The sequence below is a fragment of the Quercus lobata genome, chromosome 11, assembly GCF_001633185.2.
Source record: "Quercus lobata isolate SW786 chromosome 11, ValleyOak3.0 Primary Assembly, whole genome shotgun sequence".
In the NCBI taxonomy this organism is placed as follows: domain Eukaryota; kingdom Viridiplantae; phylum Streptophyta; class Magnoliopsida; order Fagales; family Fagaceae; genus Quercus; species Quercus lobata.
The window spans coordinates 5224301-5249188 of NC_044914.1; the positions used below are offsets into that span (position 1 = coordinate 5224301).

At 35.5% G+C, this 24888-nt stretch overlaps 3 protein-coding genes across 3 annotated transcripts in view; 1 reads left to right on the forward strand and 2 right to left on the reverse strand.

Annotated features, from left to right (window-relative positions):
* The window catches only part of LOC115968734 (lysine--tRNA ligase, cytoplasmic-like), a 36124-nt gene extending 22353 nt beyond the window's left edge, over positions 1-13771 (reverse strand). The window contains exons 1-3 of the mRNA XM_031088228.1: positions 13684-13771; positions 13400-13565; positions 13212-13305 (exon numbers count right to left, since the gene is read on the reverse strand). Coding sequence (XP_030944088.1) covers positions 13212-13305; positions 13400-13565; positions 13684-13761 — 338 coding nt within the window. The 5' untranslated portion in view covers positions 13762-13771. The remainder of the gene's footprint in view (positions 1-13211; positions 13306-13399; positions 13566-13683) is intronic.
* Positions 9829-24888, reverse strand: part of LOC115968733 (lysine--tRNA ligase, cytoplasmic-like) — a 36820-nt gene continuing 21760 nt past the window's right edge. The window contains exon 17 of the mRNA XM_031088227.1: positions 9829-9883. The gene's annotated coding sequence lies outside the window, so the exon portion shown is untranslated. The remainder of the gene's footprint in view (positions 9884-24888) is intronic.
* On the forward strand, positions 20415-22389 carry LOC115968735 (protein transport protein SEC13 homolog B). Its single transcript, XM_031088230.1, has 2 exons — positions 20415-20551; positions 21214-22389. Exon 2 carries the CDS (start codon positions 21229-21231, stop codon positions 22132-22134), a length of 906 nt encoding a protein of 301 aa, XP_030944090.1. The 5' UTR covers positions 20415-20551; positions 21214-21228; the 3' UTR covers positions 22135-22389.

The window sequence follows — 24888 nt, forward strand, 5'->3', positions numbered from 1 at the left end:
TTTTTCTTGAGGGTCTTTGGGTTTTTATAGTCGCGTAGGGCCAGACTCTTTTGCTTGCGGAACAAGTCTTTTCCTTATGGGAAAGATACTCATTAATGCGTGTATATTCTAGAATTCTATTCATGTTGGGATTCTACAAATCAGGACTAATCGTGTGTTGCAAGTATTTTCCATTTAAGGTTCCTTGGAGACCACATAATAATGGGCTGGATGCCACGTGGTCGTTCGGTCTGTACATGCCACGTCTGTCCGTGCCACCTTCGTCCAGATAGCTTCGTCATGCATAATTTTTTCTCTTCAGTTGCCCCCTTCACCCAATGGGTCCGTGATCTCGAAGTGGAAGGACCCGTGGGGTGACAGTTCGATTTGGATCCTGAGAGACTTGTTAGTCTTTGACAGGCTGGCCTAAAATTATTTATGGCACAAGGGACTTAAATTTTGACCAAGACCCTTTTGGGTGACATGGCTCGTTTGTCCTCCTATAGGTAGGAAGACTTCGAATTTTCACCAAGGCACTCGTAGGTGACTTGGTTGGTCCTTCCACCCGTAGGTAGTAGGATTTAAAATTTTCACCAAGGCACTCGTGAGTGACTTGGTTCGTCCTTCTACCCATAGGTAGAATGACTTAAATTTCGACCAAGACATTCGTGAGTGACTTAGTTCGTCCTTCCACCCGTAGGTAGTAGGATTTAAAATTTTCACCAAGGCACTCGTGAGTGACTTGGTTCGTCCTTCTACCCATAGGTAGAAGAACTTAAATTTCGACCAAGACATTCGTGAGTGACTTAGTTCGTCCTTCCACCCGTAGGTAGAAGGACTTAAATTTTGTACCAAGGCACTTGTTGGTGGCTTGGTTAGTCCTTCCACCCGTAGGTAGTAGGACTTTAAACTTCGACCAAGGCACCCGTAGGTGACTCGGTTCGTCCTTCCACCCGTAGATAGAAGGACTTAAATTTCGACCAAGACACTTGTGAGTGACTTGGTTCGTCCTTCGACCTGTAGGTAAAAGGACTTAAATTTCGTACCAAGGCACTTGCTGGGGCTTGGTTCGTCCTTCCACTTGAAGGTAGGAAGACTTAAATTTTGACCAAGGCACTCGTGAGTGACTTAGTTTGTCCTTCCACCCGTAAGTAGAAAGACTTAAATTTTGACCAAGGCACTCGTGAGTGACTTGGTTCGTCATTCCACCCGTAGGTAGAAGGACTTAAATTTCAACCAAGACACTCGTGAGTGACTTGGTTCGTCCTTCCACCCGTAGGTACAAGGACTTAAATTTCGATCAAGACACTCGTGAGTGACTTGGTTCATCCTTCCACCCATAGGTAGAAGGACTTAAATTTTGTACCAAGGCACTTGCTGGTGGCTTGGTTAGTCCTTCCACTCGTAGGTAGTAGGACTTTAAACTTCGACCAAGGCACCCTAGTTCATCCTTCCACCCATAGGTAGGACTTAAATTTCGACCAAGACACTCGTAAGTGACTTGGTTCGTCCTTCCACCTGTAGGTAGAAGGACTTAAATTTCGTATCAAGGCACTTGCTAGTGGCTTGGTTCGTCCTTCCACCCAAAGGTAGAAAGACTTAAATTTTGACCAAGGCACTCGTGAGTGACTTGGTTCATTCTTCCACCCGTAGGTAGAAAGACTTAAATTTTAAATGAGAATCAGGTGCCGTTGGCATCCTTGGTCGTCGGTACCCTTGGTTGTCGATCCATCCCATTAGGATGAGGATTAGGTGTCCGTCAGCTTCCTTTTGTAGTGTTTAGCCCTGAGGTATTATTGCAGCATTGGCATTTGTTGTATGCTTATACGTAGGTTTGGGCATCCTTCTGCATGGTAGGCCATTGATACACTACCCCCGGGACGTGTGATGCCCGAACTTTCAACCTTTGGGATGCATTGTAGTCCTCTATTAGCGTCCCATTCTTAAGGTATTTTGTTCGTCTACTTTGGGTCGTGGACTTGCCGACGTGACTAAGTGTTACCTTGTCATCATTTTTTTTTTTTTTGTCCACCTTTTTTTCATGGACATGCATCCGTCCATTTCTTTTCTTTTTTTTTTTTTTGTCTGTCCACCTTTTTTCATGGACATGCATCTGTCCACATTTTTTTTTTTGTCCGTCCACCTTTTTTTCTTGGATGTGCATCCGTCCATTTTTTTTTTATGGACATGCATCCGTCACTTCTCTTTTTTTTTTTTTTGTCCTCCACCTTTTTCCATGGACATGCATCCGTCCACCTCTTTTTTTTTTTTTTCATGGACATGCATGTCCACTTTTTATTTTCTTTTTTCATGACATGCATGTCCACTTTTTTTCGTGGACATGCATCCGTCCCCTTTTTTTTTTTTTTTTTTTTTGGTGTCTGTCCACTTTTTGGGTTGTCATTTTTGGTCGCGGATTTGTTGAGGTGACTAAGTGTTACCTCATCACCTTGTTGGTCGTTCGGTTGGGGTCGTGGACTTGTTGAGGTGACTAAGTGTTACCTCGTCACCTTGTTTGTCGTCCACCTTGGATCGGCGACTAAGTGTTACCTCGTCACCTTGTTAGTCATCCACTTGGGGTCATGGACTTGTTGAGGTGACTAAGTTACTCGTCAACTTGTTAGTCGTCCACCATGGGTCGTGGATTTGTTGAGGTGATTAAGTGTTACCTCATCACCTTTTTGGTCGTCCACTTGGGGTCGTGGACTTATTGAGGTGACTAAGTGTTACCTCGTCATCTTGTTGGACATCCACCTTGGGTCGTGGACTTGTTGAGGTGACTAAGTGTTACCTTGTCACCTTGTTAGTCATCCACCTTGGGTCGTGGATTTGTTAAGGTGATTGTTACCTCGTCACCTTTTTGGTCGTCCACTTGGGGTCATGGACTTATTGAGGTGACTAAGTGTTACCTCGTCACCTTGTTGGACGTCCACCTTGGGTCGTGGACTTGTTTAGGTGACTAAGTGTTACCTCGTCACCTTGTTAGTCGTCCACCTTGGGTTGTGGATTTGTTAAGGTGACTAAGTGTTACCTCGTCACCTTGTCGATCGTTCGCTTGGGGTCGTGGACTTGTTGAGGTGACTAAATGTTACCTCGTCACCTTGTTTGTCGTCCACCTTGGGTCGGAGACTAAGTGTTACCTCGTCACCTTGTTAGTCATCCACTTGGGGTCATGGACTTGTTGAGGTGACTAAGTGTTACCTCGTCAACTTGTTAGTCGTCCACCATGGGTCGTGGATTTGTTGAGGTGATTAAGTGTTACCTCATCACCTTTTTGGTCGTCCACTTGGGGTTGTGGACTTATTGAGGTGATTAAGTGTTACCTTGTCACCTTGTTAGACATCCACCTTAGGTCGTGGACTTGTTGAGGTGACTAAGTGTTACCTCGTCACCTTGTTAGTCATCCACCTTGGGTCGTGGATTTGTTAAGGTGATTGTTACCTCGTCACCTTTTTTGGTCGTCCACTTGGGGTCGTGGACTTATTGAGGTGACTAAGTGTTACCTCGTCACCTTGTTGGACATCCACCTTAGGTCGTGGACTTGTTGAGGAGACTAAGTGTTACCTCGTCACCTTGTTAGTCATCCACCTTAGGTCGTGGATTTGTTGAGGTGATTGTTACCTCGTCACCTTTTTTGATCGTCCACTTGGGGTCGTGGACTTATTGAGGTGACTAAGTGTTACCTCGTCACCTTGTTGGACGTCCACCTTGGGTCGTGGACTTGTTTAGGTGACTAGGTGTTACCTCGTCACCTTGTTAGTCGTCCACCTTGGGTCGTGGATTTGTTGAGGTGATTAAGTGTTACCTCATCACCTTTTTGGTCGTCCACTTAGGGTCATGGACTTATTGAGGTGAGTAAGTGTTACGTCGTCTCCTTGTTGGACGTCCACCTTGGGTCGTGGACTCGTTGAGGTGACTAAGTGTTACCTCGTCACCTTGTTAGTTATCCACCTTGGGTCGTGGATTTGTTGAGGTGATTGTTACCTCGTCACCTTTTTGGTCGTTCACTTGGGGTCGTGGACTTATTGAGGTGACTAAGTGTTACCTCGTCACATTGTTGGACATCCACCTTGGGTCGTGGACTTGTTTAGGTGACTAAGTGTTACCTCGTCACCTTGTTAGTCGTCCACCTTGGGTCGTGGATTTGTTAAGGTGATTGTTACCTCGTCACCTTTTTGGTCGTCAGCTTGGGGTCGTGGACTTATTGAGGTGACTAATTGTTACCTTGTCACCTTGTTGAACGTCCATCTTGGATCGTGGACTTGTTGAGGTGACTAAGTGTTACCTCATCACCTTGTTAGTCGTCCACCTTGGGTCGTGAATTTGTTGAGGTGATTGTTACCTCGTCACCTTGTTAGTCTTTCGCTTGGGGTCGTGGACTTATTGAGGTGACTAAGTGTTACCTCGTCACCTTGTTGGACGTCCACCTTGGGTCGTGGACTTGTTTAGGTGACTAAGTGTTACCTCGTCACCTTTTTGGTCGTCCACTTGGGGTCGTGGACTTATTGAGGTGACTAAGTGTCGTGACCGTCCACCCATAGTCGACTTTGGTCATGCGTCTACCTGTAGGTGACTTAGCGTAGTGACTGTCCATCCGTAGGTGACTTTGGCTACGCGTCTATCCATAGGTAACTTAGTATAGTGACCATTCACCTGTAGGTGACTTTGGCTATGCATCTACCCATAGGTAACTTAGTGTAGTGGTCGTCCACTCGTAGGTGACTATGGCCATGCGTCTACCCGTAGGTAACTTAGTATAGTGACCATCCATCCAATGCATTGTACAAATATTCCTCGTTTATTGCCCCCTTTCCATGTTTGCCTTCGCTATTTGAGTTGATAATCTCTCAGATTGTTCGTCACCTTGGCGACTTTGATGATCGATACTACCTCAGAGATATTTTAAAAGGGTAGGCGGTATTGGTTGTTCGCATTTTTTTTTTTTGATAATCGCAAGTAGAGTAAATATTTTTCAGGCATTCGGTATTCTAAGGGTGAGGTAGCTTCTGCCCATCAAGTCTCTCTTGTTGGGTGGTTGTCGTCCAAAAAGCGCCTTTTTCGTGGGGAATTGGTCTTCTGTCTTGCTGGGTTACTCCAGTTCGCTGCAACTTCCCTTGGCCTACAAGGATCTCTATTTGTTGTTTCAGATCATAACACTCCTTTTTGTCATGTCCATGTTCATGGTGGTAATGTCAATATTTAGTGCTTTGATCGCTTGCTTGATCCCCATTCATCCTCCTCGGCCATTCTAACATGGGGTCGTCTTTGATAAGTGTAAGTATATGGTCGATAGGATCGTTTAGTGGGGTGGAGCGAACAGGTCGGCTGTTAGAGTGTCTAGGCCTCTTGCCTTCTCTTTAGCCAATCGTTCGTCGTCCTACAATATTGTAGTGATGTCTTCTCTTCTATTTGTTGTTCCCTTCTATAATATTTTGAAGGGGTGGATAGTGATTATGACCACTTCTATGTTGATCATGCGATAAAACTTGATGTTCTTGCGGATGCTTAATTTGCACTTCCAACACTTGGTTTTGTAGCATAAGAGCTTTATTTTGTTGAGTAAGTCGCTTGATCGCAACCGAGAGTGTCTGCAATTGCCATTCTACAACAGTGGGGGGATTTCCAGTTTCTTGGTTGGTTGATGCCATCGATCGAGTTTGGACCGTACGACCTTTTGTCTCAGGGATAAAGCAATGACTGATTACTCGTATTTCCCACAGACGGTGCCAACTGATGATGCCAAAAAATCACCAGTGAGCCATACGGTTCCAACACGCTTGATACCAGAACTGCCCAACACAGAAAAAGACCTTACAGAGAGTACCGATGTGGTACTGGCCAAAGACCCTCCGAATGTTAAGTCAGAAGAGAGCTTCAACAATGTTAGAGAGTATGAGCTTTAGAGAAATTGTGCGTACTTTTTTCTTGAGGGTCTTTGGGTTTTTATAGTCACGTAGGGCCAAACTCTTTTGCTTGCGGAACAAGTCTTTTCCTTATGGGGAAGATACTCATTAATGCATGTATATTCTAGAATTCTATTCATGTTAGGATTCTACAAATCAGGGCTAATCGTGTGTCGCAAGTATTTTCCATTTAAGGTTCCTTGGAGACCACATAATAATGGGCTGGATGCCATGTGACCGTTCGATCTGTACATGCCACGTCTGTCCATGCCACCTTTGTCCAGATAGCTTCGTCATGCATAATTTTTCCTCTTCACATACCATTCTATCACATCAATCCCTAAGATGGATTCTGTAAAACTATTTGTCCTTGTAACATTAGTTTATTCAAAGTTAAAGCAAGTTTAATTTATATAGATGGTAAAATACAATATTGTGTGTACCTTTGACTGATGGATCCCCAAAAACTGTAAAAGATTACGTAAATCACTAATAGAAAAATAAAAATATGAAATTAGGAAGAGAGAGAGAGAGAGAGAGATAAATTAGAGGCGCAGAGAATAAACTAGAGGGGAGAGAGTGAAAGGGAGTGGGTTTTACTGTACCTGGTACCACCTGTCTCTAGTTTCGTTCTCAAGGGTCTTTGTGTGGGAAATTTCAGCAAAAAGTAGCGGCAAGGAAGGGAAAAAATTACATGAAGTAGCGACAAGCAGAAAAAATATATATAAATAAGAATCAGAGTTACACAAATCGAACTTGCGAGCTGGTTCATTAAAGTTGTAAAACGACATGTTTTTCCTGTGTTTTCACAAGCCTAAAAAAACACAATATTGAAAAGAACCCTTTGGTTGTTTTCATTTTTCGTTATAAATTAGAAACAAATTTTTTTCTCTTTTCTGTTGTTTTGAGTTTACCAAACAAGTTTTTTGTGATTGGAAACTGAAAATGGTCCTTGAAAACAGAAAACTGTTAAAAAAAAAAAAAAAAAGTTACCAAACTTAGCTTTATTTAGCTAAAATTTGAAATTTTTTACTGAAAGTACTATAGATAAAGGTAAAATCTAGCTAAATAGTACAGTGGAACCCATTAATAATACCAAAAAGTGCTGTGGAACCCATGAATAATACTAAAAAGTGCAGTGAGACTCATGAATAGTAGCAAAAATAAGCTAAATAGTAAAATAAGCTGACCTTAAACTCTAATCTCAAACACAACCTAAATGTTCCATGATCATTTAAAAATAAATAAATATGACGGGATTTGAATTTATACTATTTGCAGCATTATAATTTCTCTCTTACCACATTAATGACTATTTTTTATGTTGACAAGATTTGATTTCAAGTTCTTATTCGATAACAAAAGATTTTATAAGTTGAGCTAACAAAATAACACAGTTAACGAATAATGAACATCATTGACGACCAGCACCACTAATTATTTTGAACTTTAGGATCTGTTTGGATACCGCTCATTTTACTGAAAAATGAAAACTTATTGCAGAAAACATTGCAACAAAATAATTTTTAAAAGGCAAAACACTGTTGCTACGTTTTATTAAAGTGGGCTGGTCCGTGAACAATACCGTGGGACCAGCCAAAAAAGACGCAAAACGCACAAACATCTATTGGCAAACGCATGCTTAGCTAAGCATGCATTTGCGTACAAATTATTATGCATTTTGCGTTTTTGGCTAGGTCCCACGGTATTGTTCACGACCCAGCCAAACTTGTGAAAACACAGATTTTGAGGTAAATCTTGAGTCTCACGGCACTATTCATAACTTAAAATTTATTTGGCTACAGTATTTTCAGCAAAAAACAGTATCCAAATAGACTCTTAATACACATTCTTCCAATGTGAATCTTCTTAAGTTCTAACAATGAATAGGTTTTATATGTGTATAAATATGAAAAACCATTATCTTTCCGTGCCTCACGCATGAAGATACAGACCATTTTCAACTCCAGGTATTTTAAAAAAAAAAAAAAAAAAGCTTAATCAGGTTCAACAGTACACGACACAACATGTGATTTCGATTAATATTAAGTTATTAACTACTAGAACTATGTAATGGAATGCAATGATGGCCATCTGTTCTAATATAACTATACAAAATGTACATAATAATGATAACATAGAGAAGTTGTAGCTTTCTTGAAATTTCATGGGCCATGAGCCTATGTCGTAGCTTTCTTGAAATTTAAAAAAGGCACATTTTTATTCCAAGTTTCCTTTTGTTGTAAATGAATAGTATTATCATGAGCCCCTAAGTGCACACTGCACACAAGTTTTTTTGTAGGTTCCCGCTTAGCTAGTAAAATCTTTTGCTATTAAGAGCAATTATCATAGAATAAACGTCATAAATTCTACTATATCTATCAACAACAAAAAATTGTTTTCACTCTGAAGCATGTAGAATCTCAATCCTCCTGCTCTGATGCAGTTGATCCTACTGCTCACACAAAATGTCCTTTCTTTTGGTTATTTACTTTGATCCTCCAATTCAGACAAATTATTAGATATACTAGGGCTACTGAAATGACTCTTCCAACCAATAAAACACTATCACCTAGTGTAGCACCACCTAATGTGACAATGAATATAATTAATAAATTTAAATTATCTCATAATTGAATTTTAAATTACATTTTTTTAATTTGTGACAAATCAGTTTGTAATACATGTAGTAAAATCTATAGCACCTATAAGCTATAACACTACTTTTATTTTTATTTTTATTATTACTGTTGTTGTTGTTTTGTGCTAGGAAGATGACACTTGCTTAGGTATCAGTAATCAGTATTCCATCTAGACCTAATAATTTCTCTCCAATTTGAGCCCAAAATTATAATTAATAAATTATAATTTTTTTTTTTTTTTAAAAAAAAAAGGCCTGCTCTGCTTATTAATTGTTCTAATGAGCCCAGCCCAAAACCTCATTAAAATCCAATCAAAAAAGAAAAATAATAAGAATAATAATAATAACAAATCCAATAAAAAAAATAAAAAAACGAAACAAATTCGAATTGGAGAGACTGAGAGTCTGAGAGAGCAAGAGACAACGCCGACGCAGTCAATCAAAGGTTCATGCCAACTTTCTGGGATGAGAGCTCTGGGTTTCAGAATTTTGAAAATTTCCTAAGCTCCTGCATTGCCTAAAGGAATACCAAGGGACCAACTAAGTCAGTCAAAATATACAATACTCTGGGACATGGACAACATAACCATAGTAATCAAAACTGGAACAAAAAGTGAACTGCACCAAACATCAAACCACCAATGAATTGGAATAATGGTTAATTGGTTCAATAATTGAGTCATTGGGTGAAAACCAATAGTCACTGTTTAATTATATATATTTTTTAAATTGAAAATAAAATAAATTAAAAAAAAAAATCTGATTAGCCAGTACTAAATTAAATAAATATGTAAGCTGTAAGCATACTAAACGTTGAAATTAATAAAAGTATAATTTCATAGAATACATAGGCCTCATTGAAATATAGAATTCATGAATTTCTATTCACGACGACAAAAAATAGAGCCTTGAATTGATACCTTAGTTAATCAATCAAGGTTTCAAAATAAAAGACTTAAAAAGTATTTCATTATAATTAAATATTGAAAGAAAGCATGAATATTAGGTTAAAACAACCTATAATTAAAAACTCAGTTTAAAAAATAAAAATAAAAATTTATTTTGCAAATCTAATGTTTCTTTCATACCAAACCAAAATCCTACATAAATGATTTGAAAGTTCGACAATTAGTTCGGTACGACTTTAACAAATATATACGATATAACTGCATACTCCTTAGACAGAACACAAAAATGCCATCAGCAAAATATACAGGAATGAAACCTGTAACTGAATACGAAAGAGACAGAAAAGACTAGCATCAACTAAGACAAAAGCATAACATGGGCCAAACTGAAAATGAGTACCTTTAGCAGATGGCTCATCTTGAGGTTTCATGGCTGGGAAGAGAATAACCTCCTGTTACCAAATAGCATATGTTGAGAGCCCATTGAGAACATAGATTGTACACATACATGTATAAATGAGACAAATGCAAACAGGCACAGACCCGAGAGAGAGAGAGAGAGAGAGAGAGAGAGAGAGAGAGAGAGAGAGAGAGAGAGAGAGAGAGAGAAGACAATGGGATAAGACTATAAACGATCTTGGAAAAATACTTAGCTCCCCCTTTTAGTTTTCCCTGAATTGAAAGAAATGTGTTAAATTACCGATTCTCCCAGAAACTAAAACCATTAGAAAATGGTGAATTTAATTTGAACATAATTCTAACACTTCCTCTTAGGCATGAGCTCAGCCTCTCCCTTAATAAGTGGGGCCAAACATGTGTGATTTTTCACATTTTAAATGAGAGGTAAAGTAAATTTAAATTACAAATTCTCTCAAAAGTTTAAGCGGCTAGGAAATAATGAATTTAACCATTTGACCATAATTCTAACAAAATGTAAGTCAACCAAGAAGTTTATAATTTAAAGAAACAATTACTCAAAAACCTACAACTCAACTTTGAAATTCAAAAAAAATAAATTATGCCTCTAGCTCAAATGGCACCTCCTTCCCTTGTAAGAGAAAGGTTGGGAGTGAGTTTGTGAGTTCAAGACCCACTAAATCTATATGTAATTAGGGAAAAAAAATGTACATCTATATCACAAGACTAGACCCATTTCTAGAAGATTTCAACAATCATGCGGCATAATGATAAAAAAAAATAAATAAATAAAAACAAAAAACCAATTATGCAGCATAGAAAACTAAAACAGTTCACCATAGGGAAAAAGACCAAAATGAAGCACCTATTTAAGGGAATTTTCAAGCGGTCTCTTTTAAATTTGTATTTTGAAGTTCTACCTACACTCTCCATAATTTTTTCCTTATGCCACAAAATTTTCATTTCATTATCAAACATCAAATGAGAGAGAGAGAGAGAAAAAACAAATTAAGTAATTAAACTGATGGTGATTTCTTCTGTAAACTCAAGAGTGTCAACACAGTAAGGAGCAGATAAATATATATATATATATATATATATAAGTCAAAAGGTGTTAGTAACTACCAAATTGTAGTAACATCACAAACCTGGAAACCCCTTGACACCAACAATATCACCACGCTTCATAGTCGAATGGAACCCAAAAAATTCTTCCTCATTCAAATCTGACTTGCTGCATCATAGAAATGAAGAATCTCTTTATCATTAAATTTGGTATCTATGCAGCAAAACTTAAAGGTGGTGCAATTTAGGGGGGACACCCAGCCTGGGGGTGATTGTCCAGTGTCCATGAAACTAATTCATATTAGAACCAAAATTTCCCAAATAGTACCAAGTGGAAAGTCTCATTCATACATATTCATCATCTTGTTTATATAGGTCCTTTATAATTTTTTTTTAAGCGCAGTTGAAAAAACTAGGTAGTGGTACAGAAAGATGCAATAAAGTAAAATGACCTACATCATTCTTTTTGCCAATCTACCTAAGCCTTCTACATACAACTAATCAGGCCTCAAAAACAAGAAATTAGCAATAATTTCAATAAATAAATAAATAAATAAAAAAAAGTTTCTTTTACAAGAAACTTGGGCAAAATATTGACATTCAACTAATTCATATTAGAACCAAAATTTCCCAAATAGTACCAAGTGGAAAGTCTCATTCATACATATTCATCATCTTGTTTATATAGGTCCTTTATAATTTTTTTTTAAGCGCAGTTGAGAAAACTAGGTAGTGGTACAGAAAGATGCAATAAAGTAAAATGACCTACATCATTCTTTTTGCCAATCTACCTAAGCCTTCTACATACAACTAATCAGGCCTCAAAAACAAGAAATTAGCAATAATTTCAATAAATAAATAAATAAATAAATAAAGTTTCTTTTACAAGGAACTTGGGCAAAATATTGACATTCAACTAATTCATATTAGAACCAAAATTTCCCAAATAGTACCAAGTGGAAAGTCTCATTCATACACATTCATCATCTTGTTTATATAGGTCCTTTATAATTTTTTTTTAAGCACAGTTGAGAAAACTAGGTAGTGGTACAGAAAGATGCAATAAAGTAAAATGACCTACATCATTCTTTTTGCCAATCTACCTAAGCCTTCTACATACAACTAATCAGGCCTCAAAAACAAGAAATTAGCAATAATTTCAATAAAAAAAATAAATAAATAAAAGTTTCTTTTACAAGGAACTTGGGCAAAATATTGACATTCAACTAATTCATATTAGAACCAAAATTTCCCAAATAGTACCAAGTGGAAAGTCTCATTCATACATATTCATCATCTTGTTTATATAAGTCCTTTATAATTTTTTTTTTAAGCGCAGTTGAGAAAACTAGGTAGTGGTACAAAAAGATGCGATAAAGTAAAATAACCTACATCATTCTTTTTGCCAATCTACCTAAGCCTTCTACATACAACTAATCAGGCCTCAAAAACAAGAAATTAGCAATAATTTCAATAAAATAAAAATAAAAAAACAAAGTTTCTTTTACAAGGAACTTGGGCAAAATATTGACATTCAACTAATTCATATTAGAACCAAAATTTCCCAAATAGTACCAAGTGGAAAGTCTCATTCATACATATTCATCATCTTGTTTATATAGGTCCTTTATAATTTTTTTTTAAGCGCAGTTGAGAAAACTAGGTAGTGGTACAAAAAGATGCGATAAAGTAAAATAACCTACATCATTCTTTTTGCCAATCTACCTAAGCCTTCTACATACAACTAATCAGGCCTCAAAAACAAGAAATTAGCAATAATTTCAATAAAATAAAAATAAAAAAACAAAGTTTCTTTTACAAGGAACTTGGGCAAAATATTGACATTCAACTAATTGATGAATCACTGCCCAAAAATATTAACTTTTTAAGATAAGAAATTTGACATGAAATGCTATGTAACAAGAAAATCCAAATTCCCAAACTAATCACCTATTCCACTATAGAAGATCATAGAGAGGGCAATTTGTATCCATTCAAAGAAAGAGTCCAAAAGCAAAAACAAAGGCTCTTCTACTAATATGGAAAGATGCCAATGAGCTGCATCTCAAATTGCACCTCTACTTACAGGGGTAAGGTGGAGGTAGAAGTCAAAGGTTCAAGGCCCACATGGTTGCATGAATACTTACAAATAAAAATTTTAATTTTAAAAAAAAAATTAAAACTGATAGAAAGATAATTTGTCAAAGACATTGCGTACCTAAAGAAATAACAATACTAAAATCATAAGGAAAAATCAAATATGAATAAGGGAAAAGAAAAGATACAGTGATAAGATACCTAGCATCAGCCATAACTTGGACTTTAGCACCACCACCATGTAAATCATAAAAGAATAGCTTTGAAGAAGATGAACGTTTGCTCATGATACGCCCTTGCATAGGAAAGAAAATTTAAAAAAAAAAAAAAATCACCAAAAGAAACATGATAAATACTAACCAAATAAATAAAAGCCCTGACTTCAATACCAGCCAAATTTACAGTAACATCCTCAAGATGCTCCCCATTGCCTATGTTTTTATACTGCTCTACATATTCAGGGTTAGACATTGTAACATCGAATTTGTGAGGATATGGCTCTTCACCAGCTGCCCTCAGAGCTGCAACATATTTCAGTCTATTTTCGAAGTATTGCTGAAGGAAAAACAAACGAGGAAGATTAAAAGCAGGAGATTGAGATTATAATCAAGAGCTTTGTGGAAAAGATCCAGGAAAAGAATGCTAACTATTGCAGGCAAGAATGGACTTATACCGTTGGATCCATATCTTCATCGTCTGCTGCTGCAGATTTCTTGCTGCGGGAATCTGCCATAGAAGCAGCCTGGAACATAAACACAAAAGTTTATTCTTAATAAGACTTCAATATGCGGCACACCCACATGCTATTTATACACAAAAAAGCTTCAGCCGCCTTAGACTTCTTTTCCTAGCATAATATGAATTCCTAACATGACTTAGAGTTAGGATTCTTACGTGTATTAATTATTAAACACAATTCCTACTTACATTTGGAGTAGGATTCTAGGACTTGTCAACCACGTAACTCACCTATTTCTAATTGAAATAGAATTCCATCAATGCTTGCATGGCAAGCATTTTATCTTGGGCACAAATCCTACATGGGCTGGACTTCTATTTGGTGTCGTGCACCTCCCAACAACTACATGGATTCTATCCTTTGTACTCGCAAAGAAATTGCTATATGTAGGCATGACATCAACTCACCTAATTACCACTGGATCAACAATTCATTTACTTAGCCTCACAAAATATTGACCTAAATATTGTAATAAATAGGTAAAATTATAGTTAATTAAGAGATAATTTAAACATAATCCATTTCTTTGAGTGGGAGGGAGAGGGGATCCCAATGGATCCTAATGTGATTGTCTCATAAAGACTTCTCCAAATATCTTTCTAATATATTTCGGCACCGGTCAATACCGATGTACTGTTTCAGGTTTACTGTTATTTTTTATGTTTATAAAAAAAAATATATGTGTGTGTGTGTGTGTGTTATAATAAATATAAAAGTTTACCATAAAACATTATCTCAATTAAGAACAAATTATTCATGGTTTTAAACTTTAGCTTCAAGTAGAAAGCTTAATTGTTCTGTAACAACCCAAGGAAAAGCGCTAGCCATATCTGCGATATACCTCAAAAGAACTAGTCATAATTGAAACTCCTTGTAGTTGTTAATAAAACTCAGATCTACCCAGTAAATACCCGATATGGGACTCATCACGCACCTACACATCACACAATCAATCAAATTAGGGTATCACGATCTCCCCTGCTTAAATCCCTAACGTCCTTGTTAGGGCCCACTTTGTGGGGTAGTGTCTCTGAGCCCACACAGGATTACCAGGCCGGTTTTGATACAATATGTAACGATCCAAGGAAAAGCGCCAGCCACATCTACGCTATACCTCAAAAGAACTAGTCATAATTGAAATTCCTTGTAATTGTTAATAAAGCCCAAATCTACCCAGTAAATACCCGATATAAGACTCATCACACACCCACACACATCACACAATCAATCAAATTAGGGTATCACATGTTCATTGCATACTAAAAAAACAAATAATACTAATCAGATAATGCAAGTAAGTTACCATTCTGCCCTTACAAAAATTCAAAAATTACAAAACTAAAAAAAGTAAATGAAAAAAAAGTTTTTTTTCTGTACCAGCCGGTAATGCCTGAAATCAACCAGTATGGCCAATACGGCCAATATTTAAACCGATACGAAACGTTGGTTTTTCGATACCGGTTTACGTACCGTACGATACATACCGACCGGTACTGGTACAATATCGACCACCTTGGATAGGATACAAGTCCAATAGACCTAACCACATTGTACTATACTTTTACTATACCCTTTTTACTTCTAAGTCACGAGACCGTATCTCCTGCACTCAACGCATATGAAAATTTTCCCTAAGTTACACATATGTCTACATATTTAATGCTAGTCTTTTGTACAATTTTACACACTAGTAAATATATAAGCTTATAGTCTTTACATGATATTAGAGCCTCGGCTCTAGTAAATTTCCCCTCTCTCCGCTCCCTAAGCTAAATCCTTAGCACATTAAGAAATAGTGTTGGATATTGATGCAAATGAACAATAAAGAAATCAAACATACACACCAAGTACATGGAAAAGTATCCCTTTTAATGGGGTGAAAAGCTACGGTGGGACAAAGGATGAAACCTATGCCCCTAAGAAGATTTTAATAAGACAAGAATGACACAAAATGGGATTCAAATCCTCTAGATTTCTTAAGATACTTTATCAATCGATTTCCTTAAATTCTAACCACACTTTAATGATTTGATGGTCTAGATTTTGCTATGTCAACATTTCACAATATTCTTAAAATAATAAAATAATATTGCAAACAAAACAATTAAGATTATTATTAGTGGAATGCTGACATAGCAAAATCTAGAGCATTAAATTATTAAAGAATGATTAAGATTTAAGGAAATCTATTTGGTAGAGTATCCTAGGAAATCTAGAAGATTTGAATCCTACAAAACAGGTACACTTCAACTCTTTATTCTTCCTAGTAGCCTAATTTTAGCAAGAATTTCCTGGCTGAACTCCGTCTCCTAATGGCTGTGACTGCTCCCTTTTATATAACAAGGGAGACAATTGACCCTTACACGATTCCTGTCATCACAGTGTGTAATTCAAATATGTTGGGTTATAGATTGACCCAGTTACTTAACCAATTACTTATGTTGATTAATTAGTCCAATTATATGTAAAACCTATTAAAGAACAATAAAATCACCAAACGAAAATAAGTGCAGTAGAAAATAAGTTTGATACAATGATTTGATCACGATGGGGGAAAACCCTCGCAAGTAAAACCCCACCAAGTAAAATTCAAGCGACCATTCCTGAGGAAACTACTAACAAGAATAGAGGTTATAAGTACAAGAAATCTTACCCTATCTAGAAGTACTTACCTACAATAGAACCTACTAATATATATATAAGGAAGCTTCATCCCCAATTGGACTACTTCTTGCAAAAACTTCTCTTTTGCACAAATCTCTTATTTGTGACTAATAGCACAACAACCCTTTTGATTGCTATAGTTTTGCAAAGTTCTCCAATCCACACTTCGATTAACCGGTAATAACTTGGTACAAAACCCTAGGCACATAAAAGTCGTAGCAACTCCTATTATGCGTGTGTTTCTTTGTGTCTATGATGATGACTATAAAATATCTTTTATATAGTCTAGAACCCTTGTAAATGATCCCTAGAAAGGATAATTCATCACGGGCTAAAACAAAAATTTATTGTTCAATTTTCCCGAAGCTCAATAAATCGAGAGGTCTCAAGCCAAGAATTGAGATTCATTTATTCTTGATAAATCGACAGGCACTGAGCCGAGTATCGAGACTTGTTGTTTCAACTTTTCTTGAGCAATTTCTTAAGCAATCTTGTCTTTTCAATAATAGTAGCTTATTTTTGCTACTATTCATAGGCCTCACTACTACTGGAAGCAATTAGTTGAATTAATTTAAGAAGCACAAGAAATAAGATGGAGAATTCTATATATAGGTTTAACATGGGTGCAACTCGTGAAAACCACTGAACCAATTCAGTAGGTCCTAATCAAAAATATATTATGCCATTATTCTGTCTCAGACTATGAAAATTAGTCATAATAGAGATAGACAAGCTATGTTTCTCAATCTAAAAAAACGAGTATACTAGAGGTCTGATCGGGAACAATTTATTTAGTTGAAATTGAAAACTTTTTGCTGAAAATACTGTAAATAAAGATAAAAACTAACTGAAATAGTACAGTAGAACCCATGAATAATACCAAAAAGTGTAGTGGAACCCATGAATAATACCTAAAAATGCAATGAGACTCATGAATAGTAGCAAAAATAAACTAAATAATAAAATAAACTGACTTTAAACTCTAATTTCAAATGCAACCTAAATGTTCTATGATCATTTAAAAATAAATAAATAAAAACAACGGGATTTGAGTTTATAGTATTTATAGCATTATAATTGCTCTTACCACATTAATGACTTTTTTATTTTTTATGTTGACAAGATTTGCTTTCAAATTCTTATCCGACAACAAAAAATTTTATAAGTTGAGCTAATTAAATAACACTAAATAACACAGTTGATGAATAATGAACATTATTGCCGACCAGCACCACTGATTATTTTGAAGTTTAATACACATTCTTCCCATGTGAATCTTCTTAAGTTTCTAACAATGAATAGTTTTATATGTGTATATATATGAAAAGCCATTATCATTTCGTGCCTAACGCATGAAGATATGGACCATTTTCAACTCCAGGTTATTAAAAAAATGCTAATCAGATTCAACAGTACATGGCACACCATGTGATATTGATTAATATTAACTGCTAGAACTATGTAATGGAATGCAATGATGGCACATTTTTTTTTTTTTTTAGAATAGTAAGTATTTTAAAATGCACTCACGGGGAGATAGGAGAAAGTTTTAAAGAAATTGACAATGATGTATATCCAAAAAGGCTTAACTTTTGGATACACAACACATGTTGTATTCCCATCTTATGGCACAATTTGTAACAATAGTTTGGCAATATCCCCATCTGTTCTAATATAATTATACAATATGTACATAATAATGATAATATATAGATGTCGGAGCTTTCTTGAAATTTCATGGGCCATGAGCCCATGTCGTAGCTTTCTTTTTGTTGCAAATGAACAGTATTATCATGAGCCCTGAGTGCACACTGCACACAAGTTTTTTGTAGGTTCGGGTTTGCTTCGTTAGTAAAGTCTTTTTTCGGCAATTACCATAGAATAAATGTCATAAATTTAAATTCTATTGTATCTACCAAAAACAAAAAATTGTTTTCGCTCCGAAACATGTAGAATCTCGATCCTCCTACTCTGATGCCAACTGACCCTACTGCTAGCACAAAATGTCCATTCTTTTGGTTATTTATTTCGATCCTCAAATTTGGAGAAATTATTAGATCCGTTGAGAAGACTGCAGAATTAGTAATTCCAACCAATAAAACACTATCACCTATGCAAGTGTGGCATCATCTAATGTGCCAATCTATATATAATAATAATAATAATAGGTGAAACTGGGAAAAACTCAAATTAAAATTCCAAATTAGAGTTCTAATTTTGCGCATGTGTCCTAAATTATTTATTCTTAAAGAGTTTTATTTCTTAATTTTATAATCAAATGTGGGATCACATCATAAATATTCATCCAAGTGAATTATTAAATACAAAAACCAAAATGTTTAGAATAAATGAATCGTGTAAAAAAAAAAAAAGTGCTTCACAATAATAATATCAAAAATGAACAATTTATATTTTAAACCTAATAATATCCTCACAAATTTTTTAAAGAGCTAACAAAATATAAAATTGACTATCAATAGTATTTAAATTATATATATATATATATAAGAATTATATTATGCATCTTATTGTATATCTTTAAGTGTATCCATGCATATACACAGTGGCGGCTCCAGGATTTTCTTTTAGGGGGGTCAATAGTGTCTTGAGTTAGGATTTTGTTGTAGGGGAATAAAAAAATAAAATGATTACTATTTTTTTTTTTTTTTTGTATATACAATTGTCATGTTACATACAATAATCTAACATAGTATTCTTAATAGTATACAATACAACTATATTGTAAAATAGTCTAAAAAATTATTAATAGTTTAAAGATCGGTAAGAAAACAACGATGGAATGTATATAAATAAATAACTAATCATAATATTTGTCTAAATAATAATAATTTTTTATAATCTTATGTAATATCAATTAAATAAAAATATATGTTAAAGAAGAATAGTAACACACTTAATAGTAGGTCTAAGAGTAAACATTAAACTAAGGAAAATAAATAGTAACTTATATAAGATTTTGCTTTTGAAGTGTATGGATTTTTAACCACACATGTGGTCATTCTCTTGGAATTGGAGCAAGCACTAAAAGACTTTTTGGACTCGAAAAACTATAGAACACTTATCAAACTACTTATCAAACTACTTAATTAAATAGAAAGAAAATATAGAAGGAAGAAAGAGAAAATGAGAAAAGAATCATAGATGTAAATACAAATCAATTGGTTGTACAAGTGGTGTAATTTTTTGTTGATGAAGAAGAAAAGTGTAAGAAAAAACAGTTTCATTCTACCATCAACATTAAAGTAAGCCAAAGTCTAGAAAGAAAGTTTATTTATTTTTTAACAAATGAGTAATTTTAAGAGTAGTGCTACTGACAAAACATTTACGCAATAAAATTTAGATGACAAGTTGTTAAAGGTATGTAAAAAAGTGATGTCAGTTATGGATTTAGATAAAAAGTCAATTACAACTTGTTACTTAACCTTTATTGTGAAAATATTGTGAAAATAGCACTAATATGATCATATTTCAAGTTTATTTCAATTGGATTTAAACAAAATTTAGAGTCTGGATATTCAAAATTTTATTTTAAGGGTCAAAAAAAAAAAATTATATATAATATGGGGGGGCCAAGCCAGGGGGTTCATTTGAACCCCCAAGGCTGGCTGTAGAGCTACCCTTGCATATACATAGGGTTATAAAAGTTAGTAAATGTAATTTGTAAATTTGAATTACCTCATAATTGAATTTTGAATTGCGTCTTTTTGATTTGTGACACATCAGTTTGTAATACTAATATAGTAAAATTCGTAGTACCTATAACACTAATCTTTATTATTATTATTATTATTATTATTATTATTCCAACTAGACTTAATAATTTCTCTCCGATTTGAGCCCAAAATTATAATTAAAAAATAAATTAATCAATAAATTATAATTTTTTTAAAAAAGCGGCCTGCTCTGCTTATTGTTCTAATGAGCCCAGCCCAAAACCTCATTAAAATCCAATCCGCGCGAAAAGAAAAATAATAATAATAATGATAATAATAAAAACAAATCCAATTAAAAAAACGAAACAAATCCGAATCGGAGAGGCTGAGAGTCTGAGAGAGCAAGAGACAACGCCGACGCAGCCGCCGCCGCCGCCGCTCCGCTGTGCTCTGAACTTGTGTCGGTGAGTTTTGATTTATTAACGTTTTCCTCCTTTTGTTGTTGGTGTGTTGATGATTTGATTCTATTGGGTTTGTAAGTTCAAGATTTAGATTAGGTGTGTGGTTTATGAGGAAATTTGTAGAAAAAAATTATTAATGGGATTTGGAGTTTTTGTGGGGTTTGTTCAAGATTTGATGAATTTCATTTCATTGTCTGTGAATTTGTAGGACTTGGGGTATGCTTAATTTGATTGATGAATTTGTATAGCTACTTGTAGATTAGTCAATTTCATGCAATATTTGCAAATGATGCAACTTGCTATATGGAATTTGATCTTATTCCCCTATAGCAGTGATTTCATAGCTACTTTTATAACTCAATAATGCAACTTGTTATATGAGACTGAGATCAGATTTCTATGATTTGTTAGCTTAGAAATAATGGGTAGCTCATGAAATTTATACAAATATCGTATTTTTAAAGATTTGCGGAAAACTTAGAATTTCGAGGTTTTTATTATTTTAGTTTGTTTTTCATGTTCTTGCACATTCTTAGGAATCAAATAGTGGGTCTATGTTTAAAATTTTAGATGATTTCACTTTTTGAAGGGTTTGAAATTATGTGCAAAATCAATTGGAGTATGAATCAATTATAATTTAGGTTTACTTCTTCTGTTCTGAGCAGTGTTAACGGTAGGAAATGCCTTCGCAAAAGATTGAAACTGGTCACCAAGATGTGGTCCATGATGTAGCCATGGATTACTATGGTAAGCGTGTTGCCACAGCCTCATCAGACCACTCCATTAAGATAACTGGGGTGAGCAATACGGCCTCTCAGCAGCTTGCAACGTTAACTGGTCACCAAGGACCTGTTTGGCAGGTGGCATGGGCTCACCCAAAATTCGGGTCTTTACTTGCTTCATGTTCTTATGATGGGCAAGTGATAATATGGAAGGAGGGTAATCCGAATGAGTGGACTCAAGCCCATGTCTTCAATGACCACAAGTCATCTGTCAATTCTGTTGCTTGGGCTCCTCATGAATTGGGACTTTGTTTGGCATGTGGTTCCTCTGATGGGAATATCTCAGTTTTCACTGCAAGACCGGATGGTGGTTGGGACACCTCAAGGATTGACCAGGCTCACCCAGTTGGTGTGACATCTGTTTCATGGGCTCCCTCAACAGCTCCCGGGGCTCTTGTTGGTTCTGGCTTGCTTGATCCTGTTCAGAAGCTCTGCTCGGGTGGTTGTGATAATACTGTGAAGGTGTGGAAGCTCTATAATGGGACATGGAAGATGGATTGCTTTCCAGCTCTTCAGATGCATACAGATTGGGTTCGTGATGTTGCCTGGGCACCTAACTTGGGACTTCCGAAATCTACAATTGCAAGTGCCTCACAGGATGGCAAAGTCATCATATGGACTGTGGCCAAGGAGGGGGATCAATGGGAAGGCAAGGTTCTGAATGATTTCAAGACTCCTGTTTGGAGGGTCTCCTGGTCACTAACAGGAAACATATTGGCTGTGGCTGATGGAAACAACAGTGTGACATTGTGGAAGGAAGCAGTAGATGGGGAGTGGCAACAGGTGACTACAGTTGAGCCTTAGAATCTTTTTTTTTTTTTAAACAGTTAGCTCCTAAAGTGCTGGATTCCATTCTGAATCTTTTTCATTTACATGTATTAGGACTTATTGTTTGTTTACATATTCATGTATTTTATTACTTTGCTTGATATTGTCGAAAGTTTCAAAGTTGGGAGTTTATATCAAATGCCTAGACTTGCCAAAAACAATTGTCGATTGTAGTTTGTCAAAAATTCTCTTGAAATTGTTGATTTTGGTCATGGTGAATTTCTAATATCAGTTTGAAATTTTGTCAGTCTTTTAGTTATTTTTCTGCTAATCTACATTTATGAGTGTAACCGTTTGCTGATCAATTAAAATAAATACATGTCTTTATATGATTCCACATAGAATCCACCCAAATGCCATCCCACCCTTTATCATTGAGCTGAAGTGTATTTTCTTGGTCGAATTATACAATGAGTTTAGGGCAATTTTTTGTTTTTGGATATCTATAGAATGTTTGGTTTTATTTAGGGTTATTGCTGTGGTAAGAATTGTAGACTGGTCTAGTTTCCCTTCTTTTGCCTTAAAAGGGACTTAAGCTATTGTAGCATCTGTCAAACCCTACTATGTGGAACTATGATGTTGCAAAAATGAGTTATCCACTTAAGTTATCATAGTCAAACCCTACTATGATACTGTCATCGTCTGTGATGATAAGCTTGATCACATTGAGATGACAGATGTGCGTGAAAGTTTCTTCCCTCAAGTATTATTGACTAAACAAAGACATTCCCTCTTTGAGGGGCTAATGTGCTCACTTGGGAAATGGTCAACTGATGCATTGTACATTTGTGCTTTGCTTTAGGTGGTAATGGATTATTATTCTGTCTGTGGAACTATGATGTTGCAAAAATGAGTTAAGATGCTCTTCCTAAAGATCAGCACATACAAGTAATATTCAGTTATCCAATGATTCTTTAACTCTAGTGTGAGTTTGGATAGCACTGAGAACGTGCGTTTCTACATTTTGCTGAAAAATGGTGGGTCCCACAGCACTATTCACGGACCCACAAAAGTCATCTAAATACAGATTTCAATATAAATTTGGGTCTCACGGCATTATTCACATGTTTAAAAATTATTTTGCTACAATGTTTTCAGTTTTCAGTTTTCAGCAATAAGCGGTATTCAAACATACCCCTAGTGTGTGTATATTCATTACTACTTTCAAAGATAGATAATTGGGGTAAATATATATTAGAAGCTGGATTCAAAAGAAATTGGTTTCAAGAAACCAGGTATTCTTGTTTCTTTCCTTTTTTATAATTTGATGGTTATAACCGAGGTGGGTGATTTGAACTTGTACATCTTCATTGGAAACATAGAGGTTACCAATTGAGTTATAAGGCTTTTTACAAAGGTACCTTAAACATTTGTCAGATTCATTTTATATGTTAAAAAAAAAAAAAAAATTTGTCATGTTTCACAGAGACATGGTCTATTGGCCCTCAACACCGCTATTGTTCACCAAATACCAGCCCATTGATATGAAATTCAGAAATTTTATATTTTTTTCAATTAAAATATTTTTTGTTCTATATATATTAGAAGTGAGGACTAAGGAAGGAGATTCAAAACCAGGAAAAATACTCTTCGCAAAATCAGTTACTATATGATTAAAAAAAATTGTCAATGAGTAAATGAATTGTGCTATTTTCACAATTTCCATATATATCTCATTTCACATCATTAATTATTCATTTCATTTTTTAGCAGGTAATATGAAAAATATATGATATAGAAATTTAATAATTTTATTTTTTTGATAATATTTAAATAGTAGAAAAGTCTCAATATAAAGCTGTTGCTTTAGGCCCTAAATACATTGAGCTAACCCCAGTGGTGAACAAACCTAGGATTTGCTTGGTTATGGTCTCATAAAGCACACCGAAGGACATTTTTGGAGTGAGTAGGGGAAGCAGGATCGAATAGTGTTTTCCTCACAATACCTATAGGCAAATGATGGTAGTCCTATGAGGATGGTGGTCATGTATGGAGGGAATAGAATGTCTCTATTAAAGTTTTACAACTTGTCATCAAACCACACAGCCATATTACTCAAGAAGCTAATCATCCTTTAAAATATGGAATAAATTATATGAGAATGCACCAAATTATGGTGAGATTAACCTCATATACTTACAAGAAATGCATGGTTTAAGGATGAGCACATGAACTCAATCAGTGCAAGACTATGCAAATGCCAAATGGTATGTTGCCTAATCCTGTCTTATGTTGGACCATCATAATTTCCACTCAACTTTCAACAATTGAGGACACCTGCACTTGCAAATTCAATCATGCATTATATGTTCCACTGTCTGACCTCTTTATTGTGACTAAGAAAAAAGACTTTTAGGTCTATTATTAAATGTAAAGTGATAAACCCCAAGATGACTACGAGGAAGGAATGAAAGAGAAAGACTAAGAGGGAATTCATGTCAATGAAGAGACCAAAATCTCTTTGGAGGATTGCAAAAAGTGATTGTAGTTGTACCCACTCTTTTATGTCTACCAATACTTTTTTGATGGTATGGTGTATAAGTCTTCCCTCATCATAGAGATTTTTGAAAATATTATGCATGCTTGGGCTTCTTTGCGAAAAATGATCAGATATGACAGATTTGAAATCCTGTGGTCTTTTACCACAATGCAGAGGTTTCTTTAGCTATATGTTTAATTGGGTCTTTGAATTAGCTATGGCCTTAATAATTTTGTGGGAAATGGGAATCA

What these genes read in the sequence shown, in the direction of transcription:
- LOC115968735 (XM_031088230.1), top strand. Translation starts at nt 21,229, where the DNA reads ATGCCTTCGCAAAAGATTGAAACTGGTCACCAAGATGTGGTCCATGAT.